General features: G+C 43.0%; 2 protein-coding genes across 6 annotated transcripts in view; one reads left to right on the plus strand and one right to left on the minus strand.

Moving 5' to 3' along the window:
• Nucleotides 1–9,666, plus strand: part of GAS7 (growth arrest specific 7) — a 103,305-nt gene extending 93,639 nt beyond the window's left edge. For all 5 annotated transcript variants that reach the window (XM_080380782.1, XM_080380781.1, XM_080380783.1 and 2 more), the window contains one exon: nucleotides 718–9,666. In XM_080380782.1, coding sequence (XP_080236908.1) covers nucleotides 718–831 — 114 coding nt within the window. In that variant the 3' untranslated portion in view covers nucleotides 832–9,666. The remainder of the gene's footprint in view (nucleotides 1–717) is intronic.
• GLP2R (glucagon like peptide 2 receptor) overlaps nucleotides 8,671–16,429 on the minus strand; it is a 41,122-nt gene continuing 33,363 nt past the window's right edge. The window contains exon 13 of the mRNA XM_080380904.1: nucleotides 8,671–16,317. Coding sequence (XP_080237030.1) covers nucleotides 15,982–16,317 — 336 coding nt within the window. The 3' untranslated portion in view covers nucleotides 8,671–15,981. The remainder of the gene's footprint in view (nucleotides 16,318–16,429) is intronic.

Below are 16,429 nucleotides of genomic sequence, written 5' to 3' on the forward strand. Positions count from 1 at the left end.
CCCTTTGGTCTTTCCTGCACTTCAGCTGAGCAGTGTGGTCCCTATCCTGATCTGACTAGCCTGTATCAAAAGGAGAGGCGAAATGTGTATACAGTCAGCTCATTAGTTTGCAGCAGTACTGTACTGACCACCCTACAGTCTTACTCTTCCAAGACTCTCTGATCCTGGTTACATTTCATACTGCTGGATCACAGCTTTTTGCTGGGGGAGACACCATGATTTGAATTACATTTGGTCAGCCTGGGCCATTATTAGCTCTCCCAGAGTGATGCACTACTCCTTGAGGTCATCTGTTCTTGCAAGAGAGATGGCAAATAATTCCACTGTTGGGGACGGAGTATATATAATTTTTTTCTTATTAAAAACTGGCTAGTTTTCAAATATTAAAATATGGGGGATGTATGCTGACCTTAGTACATGGTTGTATTTGGTGTAAGATACAGCTTGCAGAACAGGAGTCGGAGACCAATTGGCCAATGCCTGGCATAGGATGCCTGTCTCTGCTTGACATTAAAATTCTGCCTCTTCTCTGCTTCCTGCTATGAGGCTTCCCATTCAGATCTGGCTGTTGTCCACAGTGTCTTGCGTACATGCAGTTCTCACTTGTCTGCAAATGCAACGTAGGCGTGCCCATAGCTGCTCTGCGCTTTACAGAAATGACTGTCTCTGCTTGAAATGCACCCTTGACATTTCACTTCTTGTTTTGGTTCGTTTTAGACAGTAGAGCTCGTGGATCAGTTGCTTCGGAAAGTGGATCCTGCCAAAGACAGGGAACTGTGGGTAAAAGAACACAAAACTGGAGATATCCGACCCGTGGACATGGAAATATAGACTGATCTATAGTTGTATGTGATGAGTCCACTGAATTAACCAGGCTAATGTTTGCTTTTTAAGGGTCAGAAGAGCATAGGGAAAAGGTTGTTCCACTACCAGACACCTTGTAATTTATGCCTGTACAGGCTCTCTCTGTTACATTTAGTCATTAAAATGGTCCTCATTGTGCTAAGCCTTAAGCATCAGACATTCCAGGGTGAAGAAACCAGATGTGTGCTTCCCACCAGAGGTTCCCAATTGCACGCAGCTTCCAGAAGAAATCTGCTTTCTGGTACAGAGAGCGCTCTGTTCTTCAGTGACTTTGTGCTACATCCCTTGCATGACTATCTTTATACAGTATGTTAGAACAACCACACGGTGAGCCTCTGGCCAGCAAGTAGTTAACTGTTTGAACATGATGCAGGAGGCAAGGAAGTCCTGATCATGAATCCTAGGTCTGTCACTGACTGCTTTCATGGCCATAGGCAAGTCAATTAACTTTTCTGGCTCCCCTGTCTATAAAAACACGCATATCTCACAGCAATGTTGTGTGAATACATTGATTTCATACAATGCAGTTTCCCACTATGGCAGTGAAGTGATGGCCCTTCTCCCAAAAGCTGTGGAGAAGTCTCCTATTCTTCCTGTTTTATACTCCCTCTCAGGGATACATAAACCCATTATCATGATGATTTCTGTTCTAGCCCAATCAATAAGGTTGAAAGTGTTAACCATCGCTGTTACTTATCAGGAAAGACTTGGTTGTGCTATACCTACCTCATTAGCTGTCTGAGTGCCCTCAATGACAGAAAGAGGTTATATATACCAAGGAATAAATTAGATGTTCGAACCCTTTCCTGCTCATGCAAGATGTTTTCTCACAGAATCTCCTTAAAGAAGAGTCCCCTAACATTTTATTTGGGATCTGGGTTTAAATTGCCCTTTGTTGGTTCCTTCAGGTGAATATCACGGCCTTTAGGTATCCTTAATTACCAAGTTTGTCCAGCTAAATTGTGGGGTTTATCTTTTTAGAGCCTGATTTTCAAAGGTGCCATGAATCTGTGATGCTAGATTGCATTAAATGTAGATGTTGGTGCCCAGCACTTCTTCACCATCAAGATTCTTAACCTCTAGGTTTTCCCTTTGTTACCCTTACCCACACAGTACCAAAAATTCAACACTGCTCTTGGCACATAGTGTTACGTAGTTTGGAGACTGGCTTTGAAAAGGTATTAATTTTCTCTTCCTGCTGTTATTTCTCATTTGTTTATTCAGTGTTGCTGTTAATATATTTTTTAACGTTTCATACAATGCCAGGTTTGTTAAGATTCTTGCTTTAGATTAGCAGAAACCTTGATTCTCACCACTGTGGCCTTTACTCAGTGTTTACTGTGGTGTTATCTACAGTTTCCCAAACCGCACTATTCCATTTGATGCACAGTTACGCTCCGCTTTATCTTATTGTTGCCATCCTTTTTATCTTGGCATCAAAATTGTACCCTTCTTTTATTTTACTACTATTCTAGGGTTTTGTGCGTCGGCCTCAAAGTGCTGTGATTAGATCATTAAGAATTAGTATTACTCTTTACAAATACAAACTGAGACACAGAAAAGTCTTATCTGAAAGACATTCTAATATTGCTGCAGTGATTATTTTTCTGGTTTGTTATTTCAGACTGAATTCTGTTGCATTTTCCTATTGTTGCCTTTTTCTCAACCATCTCTTTAGCAGTATAGATTCGTTCCTGTCTTGCAAACACCTCCACAGCCCACTTCTCTGCTGCATCATTAGCCTTTATAACCTTTCCACATTGGCAGGTGCAGTGCCATGACCACTGCGTGCTCAGGATGACTGTTCCTGGTGTGACACCTCCTGTACTGCACATCCATTACACACCTCTGAATTTACAGCTCTTTACTTTTTCTCAGTGTTGGAAGCATCCAGCACGCTGTTATGTGAGTCTCTCCTATGTTCCTGCAAAGACCATTGCAATACAAGTGAAACATGGTTTGCTTTGCATTGCGTAGTCCTTCCTACCTCCTACTTCCATACACTTTCCTTTTCTGCTGCTCGAGCAGGGAAGTTTTTCTCTGATGATGATCTCTCTTTTTCAGGCTTCCTATCAATTCACTCTCAGTCCTATTAATTTTTTTGGCATACCAATGTATATTTTTCCTATTTCTACCATGCATTTTGGAAGACAGGCACTTTTTTTTTTTTTTTTTAAACCAGAGGTGCAGGGTGAGCTTTCAAAACTTCAATGGCCAAAAATAACCTGAGTACTTAAGAGCTGCATCTCAGATTGACTCTTGTATTCTGAGCTGTATTGTAAATTCAAATGAGCAATCCTGATGACGCCACATTCTTGTTTTGATTGCAAAACCAAACTAGTCATGCACTTTATACAATATTCTCCTTAATAAATACCTGAAATAATCTGTTATCAATTACACTTTATTTTTCCTCTTTCTTTAAAGAGCTTTTTATCTGTTTTGGACTGGAAATACTGTTCATTAGAACAGGTTTCTGTGAGGACTGAAATGTATTTTGCTTCTTCTACTAAGGTGTATTGAAGCTGCTGTCAATTCTCAATTGTATTTTAGGGTAATTTTTTTTCCCCTTTTGTTTTATTTCCTGACAGTTTTCCTACTTCTAGTTTTTGGTCCATTTGAAATGTTGCAGGGATGTGTGAGCTGCACAGAAGGATAATTCTCCTTTCCACTTCAGTAATCTGAGGAGAGAGTTTGTAGCTGGGCTGTTAATCTTTACCAGGCCCAGCAAGCTCTGGTACAGGGCTGCTCTGCAGTGGGTGAAATGCTTCACTTACAACAAGACGCTACTCTGTAATTGGTGGAAGCGTTAGGGAAGTTTTGCTGTTGCTTGTAGAGAGTTTCCAGCTTATTTCCTGCAAAAGATGATATTCCTTTGTGATACGATGCTGCAGACAGCAGGATCAGTGTTACCTGGCTCGTTCGCCTCTCTGGCTGATGGATCGTGGACAGTGTGATGCCTTATAAATCAGGGAGCGCTGAGGCCCCAGTGCTTCTGAAAGGACAGCATCTCCGAAGAAGGTAGTGGCATGTTTGAAGGAAGCATGGATGCCTGCCCTTGTGTTTGTTCCTAACAAGGTAACTTCAGGAGTTTGAGCAGCATTGTTCTGTTCATCTTCCATTGAGTTGCAAAAATGTTGAACCCAGTCTTTTCTCAGTCAGTAGCTTATGCTAAACGGCTTCTCTGGAGCAAGATCAAGCCTCATGTTACATTAAAACTGCTAGCATGTGAAAAGCATGATGTTGTTGCAATGTAACTGATTAACAGGAATAGCAAAGTCTCTGACCTCTATAGGTACTGAGCTTAAGGGTCATCTTTTGTCTGGCAGGTGAGCTCACACACTTGATGCAAGGTTTTACTATATTAATCACTACAGTTATCAGTGTTTCTTTGTTGAGTGACAAAGCTGTCTTACATCTCCCTACGGCTCTTTGGTCACAGAGCAGAAGGTGAGCTTTTGATTAGTACTGTTTGATTTCACCTGAAGAGGTACTTACTGGGAACCTGCATCTGGCTCTTACCTGGTAGCTCTGCTTGCCTGGGTCTTTGTTGGTGCTGCTGGTGTTTCAGGAGTCCTGCTGCTCCTGCAGAGCTCCCTGTTTGGCTAAGCAATACTGTCACATACTTGTCTCATGCTGCCAAGCCTCTGGCTTCCCAGTGATCTCTGCTTCAGCCGGAATCTTTTGGCCCTGGTCTGAGCTCAAGGGCTCCATGAATTCCTATGGTTTGAGTCTGTTGGGTGTCCTGACTCCGGTGCCAGAGCTGGTGAGGTGCTTACCAGCTTTAACTGCAGCTACCGTACAGAATTATAAATTTTATTCATCATCCGTACCAGCCCACCTATGTCTCCAAAGCCATTTTCTGGCACGGTTTACTCAGTAGAGTCCTTGTTGGAAATCTTTCTTTAAGGTATTCTTTCAGCTAATTTCCTAGCAGAAGGCTCATTCTGGATGAAGTGCTGTTGGCTGATTCCTGTTGGAGTTAATGAGCTGAAAGTAATGAGTCCTTTGCCACATGGGCCAAGTGCATTCTTCTCCCATCGCTGGCAAGATTCCAGTTGCTTCCACAGAGCAACATCCAAAAAAGCCTAATTCTCAGATTGCCAGTCTGCTCCAGATTCACTAATGTCTGTAATTCACCTTTGTTCATCACTTCCATGTGTTGAACGTCTTTTGAAAGACTTCAGTTGTTCCTTTATAAGAATGTTACTTCATTATCTGACACTGGGATCTTTAGAAATAGCTTTAATTTTTTTTAAAAAAGTTAAAATATCGTAACATCAGTGAAAGTCATATGGAAATCCCTGTTATGTTGGTAGAATAGTTTTCCACTCTGCAGCCCTGCTGAGCTGCTGCAGCATGGCTGTGCTGCCCCTCATGTTGCACAGTTGCAGGAAACCCTGAAATCGTTTTTCCTTTCCTGTGTGACAGACTTGTGCCCCGGATCTCTCCTGCTTTATGCATCTGTGCAGTTTCACATTGCAGAATTAGTTGCTTTTTAACTGACAGCCCCATGCTGTAATGTTAGCGTTTGTAGCTGTCTTGGGACAGTGAACTGCACTGAGATCACCTCTCTTTTTTTTTTTGTGGTTTTTGGTCTCCCACCCCCCACGCAGGAATTTTCTGTAAAGCATTCACAGGAAACTTTACATGCAGTCATAATTTGTCAGACCTTCTCAGAACCTCTTCAAATTTGTCCCTTTTTTTAATGTCATTTAAATATTTTCTGCAAGTTAGCCTCCTCATGTAGTGTCGTGGTTTAGCCCAGCTGGTAATTAAGTACCATGAAGCCCCTTGATCACTTTCCTCCCCGTCCCTCTGGGTGAGGGAGGAGCTGGAAAGGAATGCAAAACTCGAGGGTTGAGATAAGAACAATTTAATAGTTGAAACGGAATAAAAATGAAAGAACAATAATTACAATGCTGACAATAACAGTTACAATGAAAAGGGGAAAGGAAAGAATAAAATCCAGAGGGAAAGGAACAAAGGAGCGCGTGGTGCACAACGCAACCGGTCACCACCAGCCAGTCCCTGATCAACGACCTGCCTGCCCCAGCCAAGCCCCCAGGTGGATACCCCAGGCATGATGCCCCAGGGTATGGAATGCCTCTGGCTGGTTCGGGACAGCTGGCCTGGCTGTGCCCCCTCCCAATTCCTTGTGCCCCTCCAGCCTTTTTGCTAGCAAGACCTGAGGAACTGAAAAGTCTCACATCAAAGCCAAAACCAGCACTGCGCTAGCTCCTAAGAAGATAATTAACTCCATCCCAGCTGAAACCAGGGCATGTAGAAACGTACACTCTTCTTTTCACCTCTTTCAAAGTGCTCGGTGCTTAGACATTTCTTGGAACACGACAGGGAGCATGCAGGTGGACTTTGAAAATCAGGCTAACAAATAGAAATGCACAAGCCTCTTTTTTTCCTTAGTTGTTGAATTCGTGTATAAGGTAAACATTAGGAAACGAGAACCTCCAATACTTAATGTATAAAATATAGCTGCTATACGTGCAGTTCCCAGCAGCTCCACAAGTGACAGGCTGTGGTTAGGAGTGCAGCTCTAGAGCATGGGCCTACAGCTCACCTGATACACCTGTAAAAACCCAACTCCAAAATTAAGTGAAAAAATAGCTCTGCCCATCTATTTCTTCAGTCACACACAGGGAGGAAAAAGAGCACTGCTTACCCAGGTGGGTCCTTCGCTATCAAGCACCTTAAGAAATCCAGACCAGCACTTTGAAGGTCCCCCTGGAGTGAGTAGATGTGACTTTTTGGTGTGATCAGTTGATTGTTTCCTTCTGAACTGAAAACATATTTGCTGTGTATCGCTGCTGGTGTGCTCTTCCGTGCTAGGGCAGCCTGCTGGGTCTGTTCCCAGAGATGGCAGTCGGGGTCTGGTGTCCTGGAGGCAGTCCTGGTCACCCTTACATTTCTGCTTTGCAAGAACTAGGTCTTCAAAAGACAGTTTCAGAAAGGCAGTTTTCAAAATAATGAGCTTTCCTGATAACAGGCCTTTCTGGAAAGGCTTTTTGCTCCACAGCATGTGTTGAAATAGGGGAGTGAGGTCCCAAGAGGTTGCTGAAGTGGTGCTGTGACCGGTTCGTGCTGGGTGGGCATTCCTCCTGCACTCACTCGTGCAGGGGCAGGGAGCAGCTTACATTCTTTCCCACAGCAGAGGTGTCTGACATTTAACATTTACATTTAGCTTAACCAGGTGGGCAATAGTCACAGGCAGATTGAAATTAAAACCCAACACATATGGCAGGAAAATAGCTGACCCAGTGGCAATTGAGCTTCTCAGCACAAGGCACTTGTCTCCCTCAGACCCCAGTGGGTCCAGTAACAGGCTCATCACTCTGAATTCTGCTTAACGCATGAAAATCAGTGATTAAACATTCCTTTGTATCTATTGCTTGATACAGATGCTCTCCAACTAGCACCTGGTTGTGCCAGTGGGAGACTGGTATGTGGCAGGGCCACACTGGTGACTACAGAATGGGTTTGGGCATCAGGCAGCACTGTGACGTCCTGCACCCTTGCACTGAGCCGGCTGTGAGTCCAGATATTCTCCGGGAGCTTGGAGCACAGTCTTTCTGTTGCATAATGGTGATGAAGTCTTTCCCATTAGCAAATCCTTGTCTTTTCCTGAGAAGCACTATTGTATAAATAATATTCATGACTTTTGTCTTACAGTAGATAAATGTGCACCTTTCAACTCTTATTTTTTTCCTGGGTGCCAGCTCTCCGTCACTGAGATACACCAGTTTTCAGGATCTTTAGTTTTAAATTTTCATAGAACATCTCTCTTGCTTTAATGTGCTGACCAAACTTCATGCTTTTGGATGTTTTCTGAGAGCGGTAAGTGCATGCTTTTTGGAGGGGTTGTTTTGGGTTTTGTGTTGGATTTTTCTTACCAGCCACTGGGTTTGGAAGTGCAATGATTCCTTTTTGTACTAGTGTCAGTTTATTTTTTCTTCCTGGACATTTTTTCTGAAGGGACCAACACATAGCACAATTTAACTTAAATTTCTAATCCCATGCATTCCCTAAGGCAGAAACCTTTTGTGCCTAATGATGCATCTGATTCTAAGAATTGTACGTGGATAAAATCTTTCATAGACCAATAAAAACAAAATCTTAGGTTAACCACTTTATAATTACAGAAAAAACAGGTAAACTTGAAACATTCAAATTTAATTCCCTCAACTTACATTAAGTTGAACTATTTCAGGTGCGTCGTAAGAGACAAACTCAGTGGATATTCAGAACAAAAGCTTTTCAGCTGCTGTATTCAGGTTCAGTGAGTGGAAAAGACTATAACTTTGAATATATGCAGTCTTTCAGGGCTACTGATTTAACAAGTAACGGCTTGTACCACACCCCTACTAAAATTCTACTAGTAGTTCCCCTTGAAGTGCCTCTTTAAATTCTGTCCGCTACAAGGGTGTAAAATACACGGATTCACCCTACAAATTCCCTAAACTCAGGAGCAGCCAGTATGCACAGATCTGTGCAGGATTCTCAACCCTCCTTCCTTTGCTCTGCACTGTGCACTCTTTTTAGGACATGCATATATCCAGTAGACCTGCCTTTGTCTCTCTGATCATTTACTGTCCAGCACAGTCCTCCTAAATTCTTAATGCTGTAAATGGAGTAGAAAATGTTAGACTTGGAAGCAACTGCATCAAAGGAACATTGCTAACCTCATCTTCTGACACATCTTCAGTATAGGGGTCTCAGTAGAACAAGCAGTGAATTCTGCATAAAAACAGTTAGGTGGCATGTGGGGCCAAAGCAGACTTTTATTGTGTGAAATAAAAAAAAAACCTTGACTATTTTTTAAAGCAGTTGCTGAGAAGTAATTTTCTGGTACTGGAAGTCTAAAGCTGAGTGGTGATTTCAGGCATCTCACATCTGTATGACTTGACAGTCTTAGTCATTTGAATTTGGGAGCGCTTGACCTGAAATTCCTTGTTCCTTTGGAGTTTTTTGATGTGATGGCTGAGATTTTCAGAATAGCTTAAGGAATTTGGATGTCTGTTTACCACTCTTCTGCTCCAGCAGGTTAAAAACAGTCTTTAGGGGCAGCAACCTCTATCCATTCTGAAAAAAGCAGGTACTAGTATTGGACAAATATTTTCTTCTCCTCCTCAGACAGTTTCCTTTCTTTCAGCAGCCAAAGACTGTGTGAGAAATCCACGAAACAGTTTTGCAGACATTCTAACAGCAGGGATTCAAAGGCGGGCCAGACACCAGTCATACACTAAACCAGAGTTTTCTACTAAAAGTTGCTTATTTGGTCCTTTTTGTGTAACTTTTGCTAAATACTTCTAAATTTCTAGGAAAGTTGTCTTTTGCCAGTACTAATGACTTATTTTTAAAGATGTTTAACCAAAACTTTATAACTTCCCATAAATTTTGGCTGAATAGATCCCTTAAATAGTTGCAGCCTCTGTCTGAGTAAGTAGTAAATCTTGAATCATTGTGCAAATTACAAGATGGCTTTTGTTCCATAAGGATACATGAAGGAATCACTTACTGAACTTAAGTTGAATGCAGAAAAGATTTAATGGGCAGATCTTCAGCTTGGGTAAACTGGCAGAGTTCAAGAGAAGCTACTTTGCCAGCTGTGGATCTTGTCCTTCAGTGTTGAAGGCATTTCCTATACATAATTTTTCTGTCTTACTGTAAAACAATTTCATATGGTTAAACTGTATTTTCCTATATTGTTCTGCAAGTTTGTATGCACCACAGTGCTCATCTCATCTCCTGTAAAATAAACTGTACAGAAACACATTGAGCATGGAATTGTCTTTGCCAGTTGCTTTTTCTTCTACCAAAGCCACAGACCTTTTGAATGCATCAAAGAACACTTGGGGTGCCATAGGCACACGTCCTGCTTTGTTGATACCAGCTTACTGCAGCTTCAATTTGCAATCACGTCACTCGGGCGTAATCTACTTGTACTTAGCCTTTTCAGATCTTTGCATGATACTCAGATGAATACAGTCCCTAAAGTTGCGTTTTTCTTAGGAAATCAATTTAAGAAACATCTGTAGTTAAGTGGTTTTGTTTCTTAAACAAGCAGGCAAGGTGACCGTGATCAGTCTGAAAGCAGCTGCTGTGAAATGGGAATGTTTTAAATGATCCGTAAATCTTCTACACCCAGTCAGTCCTCTACCCACAAGTTTCCCAGGCATCTTGAAGCTTAGTTGAAATGAAAAACACTGTTGTGAAATGTTGTTGTTAATAAATTGTTCTGCTTTGAATATTTATATTTAAGTTCATATGCATGCTGGCAGGTTTTCTGACAACGTCAAAATCAGCCTTACGGAAATGCTGTCTAATCCAACAGCTGTCTTAGAAGTGACAGCATGGGGTACTGCTATAGAAGCAGAGCTCAGGGCCAGTGGGTGTTGCAGCTCTGCAGAACATAAGCCCACCTTCCAAGCAACGTCTGCCTTAGGGACCTTGAAGGTAATAGCATTATACACTCATCTCACAGATCTCAATGGAGTATTCTTCTAAGAATCTGTCTGGGTTTGAACTCTTGTAAAGATTTAATTTCTGCTACCACCTGCAGAATGGCATCCCGCAGCTCCGCCGTGTGTTTGCACGCTCACGTGGTAAGTAGTTGCAGACATGTGCACACTCTTCTGAGAAAAGAAAGTAAGACACTGAAAAAGCTCCAGGTGGAAGCCTGGCTTTCACAGCAAAGTCTTTGCACCTTGCCCAAAGTAGCCTAAATCTGTTTAAAAATCTCAGAATGCTGCTTCGGATGTTGGTGCACAATATAAACCACCTTGGTGAATACTTAACAACTCTTCACGTACTGGGGTGCATTTAACTGCAACTTGCCAGCAATACACGTTTTAAGTCGTAGAGGGCTTTGATACAACTTTGAAACCTAAGATGGGGGGTTACTATATGAGGTGTGACACTTGCTATGGGGGTGTAGTGCCAGTGCTCAGAAAAACCATGGTGAGAGGACCAGGGTGGATGGTGGAAGCAGCCTGGCAGTCTGTGACCTGTAGATGTAAAGGGCAGGAGGTTTTACTCCATTTGGCACAGGAATACCTGCGCTAGACTTTAGCAACAAAAATAATTTCAAAGTCAGCTTGTGTTCTACCTTGCATTCTTCTAGATGGCTTTTAGCACCTGCTTTGCTAAGCCTCCCTGTCTGAAGAGAGGACTCTGCAGGGCAGACTGCAATCCCAAAGCAATACGCAGAGCCAGACCTTGGCACAACCTCTTCAACACAAAGCGAGAGAAAGCCTGAAGCACCTGGTCAGCCTCGTCATCTGTGGTGCCTGTGTTCAGGGGTACACAGCGCGTGGAATCAGCTCTCCACATTCAAGCAGGTCCAAACTCCCTGCAAATTGTGCCATTTTCTGGCAATCGCACGGTCCTCCAGGCAGGGGAACTGGGACACTGTGAGCCAAGGGCCCACGTGGAACACGGTAAATCAAAGCCAATTTTGGCATCTGCATAGACAGATGTGGCATGCTGGGCAGGTGGGACTTGCTCGGCCCCAGAGGGATGCAGGTGCACGTGTGGAAAAGGGCAGCCTCTGGGAGGGGGTGGACAGCCCAGAACTGCTGCCCGGTTCTGCAGTAGCAGGGATGCTACTGGGCTGAACGTCAGAGCTGACTCCAGGGAAGGTAGAGAAGCAAACTGAAAAGCAAAGAGGGAGAGCAGTGAGAATTTGGCTGTGATGGGAGAAAATAGTCATTACAATGTGATGAACATGGTACACAAGGAAACTGAGCCCTCAAGCCTCTGAGGCCTGGCAGCTTCAATTCCATTTCCTGGAGCTAATTGCAGTGACAAAGTTTAAAAGAAGCTGCTTCACTGTAGTTCCTTGTGGCTCCAGGAATGACTGCAAAAATACCTAAACACAACATGACATTTAGCACAGCGGATAGTTTGTGAGATTTGGAATGGCAGGCTGAAAAGAAAGAAAATACAGAAATGGGATTGGTATGAAAGCTGAAGAAAATGTCGGTAAAATATTCTTGATCAAAAAAGAAAAATGTACTAATGTCAGGAAGAATTTTACAGATCACAGCCTTCCTCTTACTGGGAGCTGAGACTGATGGGGAAAAGTAAGAAAATTCCTGAAGCAAACAAAAGGAAGAATCTGTGTCCTGAAAGGAAGGATAGTTCCTACAAAGTTGAGACATGTATGCAGCCCATCTAACAAGCTGGTACCCTGGCCAAATAATAAGCCAGTATAGCAATGGCAGATGGGAATGCCGGGGTAGCTAGGAAAGCGAGCAGTGCCGTGGGGGACCCAAAGATGGTGACAGCTGGTCTGTCACAGAAGACACCACAAGTCCCTAAATGCCATTTGGCTGTTGTGGAAGTGCCACTAGAGAAGCTTTGACTGTTGCAGTGGGGACTGCCAGCAACACCAGATGCCGGTGCTAGAGGGATATGAGAGGCGTGGGCCAAGAGACAGCAGGTTGCAAAACACAGATGTAGTCAAGTCGAAGTGATTTGCTCTACAGTGCAGGTGAAGAAGCTGATGTCAGCCTGGGATGAGGGGATTATGCCTGGTAAATTGCAGCCTACAGCCTCCTGAGGTCACGGTTTGGCATTTCTCATCCTGCTGCTTTTCCACACACTCAAGGTTGTCTTCAGTTTCCACTGAAGACTGAGCCCTCACAAAGATCAAGACTGCTGAAGAAATGACTTGCCTGCTGGTAGGACTTCCCTTCCTCCAGTCCTGGTATCAGGCACAGGAGTGTGGGACATCCCAACAGACCCAGAGGCACAGCATCATCTTTTTCATCTTCTGTACTTGAGGCTGGAAGTGTAGAGATAGCATTACTGTGCCATAGTTTGCTCCATAGCTAAGGTAGACCTCCTCCCATCCCAACCTCAGCATCCTAGAGGGAAGATGGCTGTAGTTTAAGACCAAGTTGTCACATGATTCTTTATCTATTTTATTGAAGTTGCCTTTTCTCTCTTTACAAAAAAAGCGGTTGTTACATTAATTCATGTTTGCACTGGAACAAAACAGAACATTAGCACTGGAGTGTCTCCTAGACATCCAGCCTTCCCAAACTTGTCTTCTTCATCGGATTCATTGTGGTGGCACGTGTGACTCTGCCTTACTTCACTTCTGTTTGGTGCCTTGGGAGGTGAGCACATCAGACATGACAGAATTGTCGCATCTCTCAATCTACTGGTTTTATTCCGTATTTTAAAAAATACAAACCGGTATTATTGATTCCAAGGCATAACTGACAGAGAGCTCTCCAGACTGGCGTGTTTGTGCTTTACTATTTGAGCCTTTGAGGTACAGACCCTGGTATGCAGAAGCAATATATTTAAACAAAGAACGTAAGTACAGATTAATAATAAACATATAGTTGACATCTCTGGCCACAGAAGGAGCCATTGTGTCTGGAAGGCTGTGCTTTATGTATAATAAAACATAAAAATTTATACCATGTCTCACAGCAGATTATTAGGATTGCATAAACCTTATTCATACAAATCAGATCAGTCATTACACTACATCTAATGGGAAAGCTTTGTTGAACCCCACAAGCTTTTCTGGGCTTGAAATTAATGTTTTTGTCATACAGGTTTTGATAGAAAGCAAAATCCTTGGCAAAGACAACTTCAAAGCTGTGGGAGTCAGATTTTAGCATGGGTTGTTTCTGATGTCCTAAGCGTGAACATCCCACCATGTCTTACTTAATGGACTGACTCAGCAGAGACCAAACTGGCCGGGACTGGGAGGCTGGGCTCTCTCATCCCAAGGGAAGTCATTAGCTCACACCAGTCTTTCTCATAAGGCGAAGGCAGTGGAACAGGTGAGCTATTGCCTGATAAAGAGAAAAATCCCATTACTAGGTCTACACAAGCATAAAACCTTGGGCTAACACTAAAGATTTGTTGTCTGATAATTAATCTATGTGCAAATCGATTAAGTAATTTACACAAAATGCCACTTGCAAAACAAACGCCGCTTAGGGTCCATCTGTCTCCTCCGCCTCTTGTTTCATCAGAGCAAGATGGTATTTCTTGTCCCTTCTCCCAGCTTTTTATCTCTCTGGTCTGTGCACTTGCAGGAGTGCTGGGAACAAATCCGGCTTCTGTCCCACATCCCCGGGACCTGCTGCAGGTTTTCTTATCAGCTCCTCCCGCTGCGGGGTTCCACGGAGGGCTGAAGGAAAATCCTGGGAGGCTACCCCACTGCAGACCTTCACCTTCCTAGGAGGAGAGTCACCTGTTTTCCTGGCTCTCTTCACAGCGGTTTTCACCGACCCTGCTAACATGTTTGAATTGTTGAGTCTGTTGCTGTCTTCTGGGCTGCTTAATATTTTATTTGGAACTGAGGATCTTGTAATATTTCTGTAAAGATACATCGTGTGTGTCCATCCAGATTTAACAAGTACTTCAGTGATATAATAAACAATGCTGTATTTTATGATGAAACTTGCTGAGCTGTCTACTTACAAACATGCATGTGATGATTGTTTTTATCAGGCCTCTAGGGTTTGCTTGTATAAAAAAGGTTGATTTTTTATAAAATGAAAGAGGCAAAAAGACTGTACACGTAACAGAGAGGGGGAAATGCACCTAGCAGGGACTGCTGTTGAGAGTACTGAAAATTGGTTTCTTGACCAGTTGAAATACTTTAAAATCCAATTGGAAGGTAAACTCTTTTACTGAGATACAGTAAAATCTTTCAATTGTCACATTTTTAGTACACAAGCAAAATACATTCTAAACCACTTCAAGCTTTTTAATATCTTAACCAACACCTCATCAAACCCCCCTTGCTCAAGCAGGGCTACCTAGGGCCGGTTGCCCAAGATGTGTTTCATTACATGTGCAGGGTTTAGGTTAAAATAGAGTGCTTGCCAGTAAAGTAAAAAAAAGGAAAAAAAAACACAGGAAAAATTCCTAACATGCTGTCTAACTAGCTGCAGGCTTGATAGTTACACATGTGTGTGTCTGGGGTATACATTTATGTTGTAGATAAATATTGCCTGCTAAACTTTCTATTGCCTTTTCTTTTTTCTTTTAAGTATGCCAATTAGCTCGTGTTCACAAGTTTGGAAATTGGCTCATAGAGTATTAACAAAATTGAATTTCATAGCTTTCTAGGTGAGCTGTATGCGACAATTAAAATTTCATCATAGTTCTTGTTAAATGCTGGAAGAAGGATTTCACAATATTCTTTTGGTGCTGTCACAGTCCCATGTCATTATCCATTTTGTTCTTGTGGGAGAGAAGTTCTCTTGGGAGGAAGATGGAAGCAGCACTTACCACTGATCTATTTTATCATTTGTCAATGCGGGTCAGACAAACCTGCAGACTCATCAAAATGTGTGGCTTGTGACAAAAACATAGTGAAAATAAAAATGAGCAAACAAAAATTGTATCAATACATTTCATTTGGACACTTTCAAAAGAAAACGTTTTGGTCTTTCATTTCATAATGATATTTCCAGCAGTAAACTTTAAGTGAAGATGCTCAAAAATACAAGCAAGAATTTGTTTCTTCCCAAGCTTTTTGGGGTTTTTTTGTTTGTTTGTTTGTTTGTTTTTGTTTTTGTTTTGGGTTTTTTTTTAATATATATAGATACTTTCATTATGCTTAAGCAAAATGTCTCTGGCTTGGCCTAAAACTATTTTTTTGAGATGGGGGATGGTTTCAGTCTGCAGAGAGAAAAGTCTTCTACACACGTATCTCTATGAAATACACCCATGAAAGAGAAAAACCAGCAACTTCTCCATTATGTGAGCAGAATGGCAGTCAAGCGTGGATAAAGCTGCTGGGACACAACGTTTATCTCCAGAACCTGCTCTTTTTCAGGGTCTGTCCTGCTCCCCGTGTACATCTCTTGCAGCATCAGTTAGTTATCTTCCAGGCTGGTCAAGTCAAAGCATTTTTTGATCCAGCAAACCTCTTCTACCCCAGCCACACAGGTTAGCAACATCCAGATCGGCATTTTTCTCAGATCAAGAAAACTGGGGCAATTGAAATATTAATTGCCTCCTCCTTGCATGGCACATCCGAGAGGTCTGTATGCTGGAGGTGCGAGGCGCCCTTTTAAAATACCCTGTCTGTTGGAAGGTGCTGTCCTAGCAGCCAGCTTTCTAAATCTCACTTTCTTCAAAGACTTCCTCGGTCGTCTCTCCAGTGGTGACTTCCCCTTCGCTGCTGTCTGACATGCTTGCCCAGGGGTGAGATGGGACAGGGCAGCCTTGCTCTGGGCTGAGCTCTGTCTGCTGCACCAGCACCTGCTGGAGCTGCGTGCCCCAGGGCTCACCGGCTCCCCGGCACGAGTGGCGCTTGCTGCCGAGGTGCTGGGTGTTCTGCTTCTGTGAACATTTCCGGAGGTATTTTATGTTTTCCCCAAGAAAGCAGGGTTTACAGCCAAAAGGATCTGCCAGCAGGAAGCGAGACCACTGCTTCTGGAGCTCTGCTTTCACCTGGGGGGGGGAGAAAAAACCATGGACCGGTGGACCGGTGGCATCCTGTGACCACCCTGGGGTCCGCTAACCTGAATGGTGGCCATCGAACAAGAGGAGAAGCACTGTGGAA

Source organism: Falco punctatus, assembly GCF_963210335.1.
Source record: "Falco punctatus genome assembly, chromosome: 1".
NCBI classification, from domain to species: domain Eukaryota; kingdom Metazoa; phylum Chordata; class Aves; order Falconiformes; family Falconidae; genus Falco; species Falco punctatus.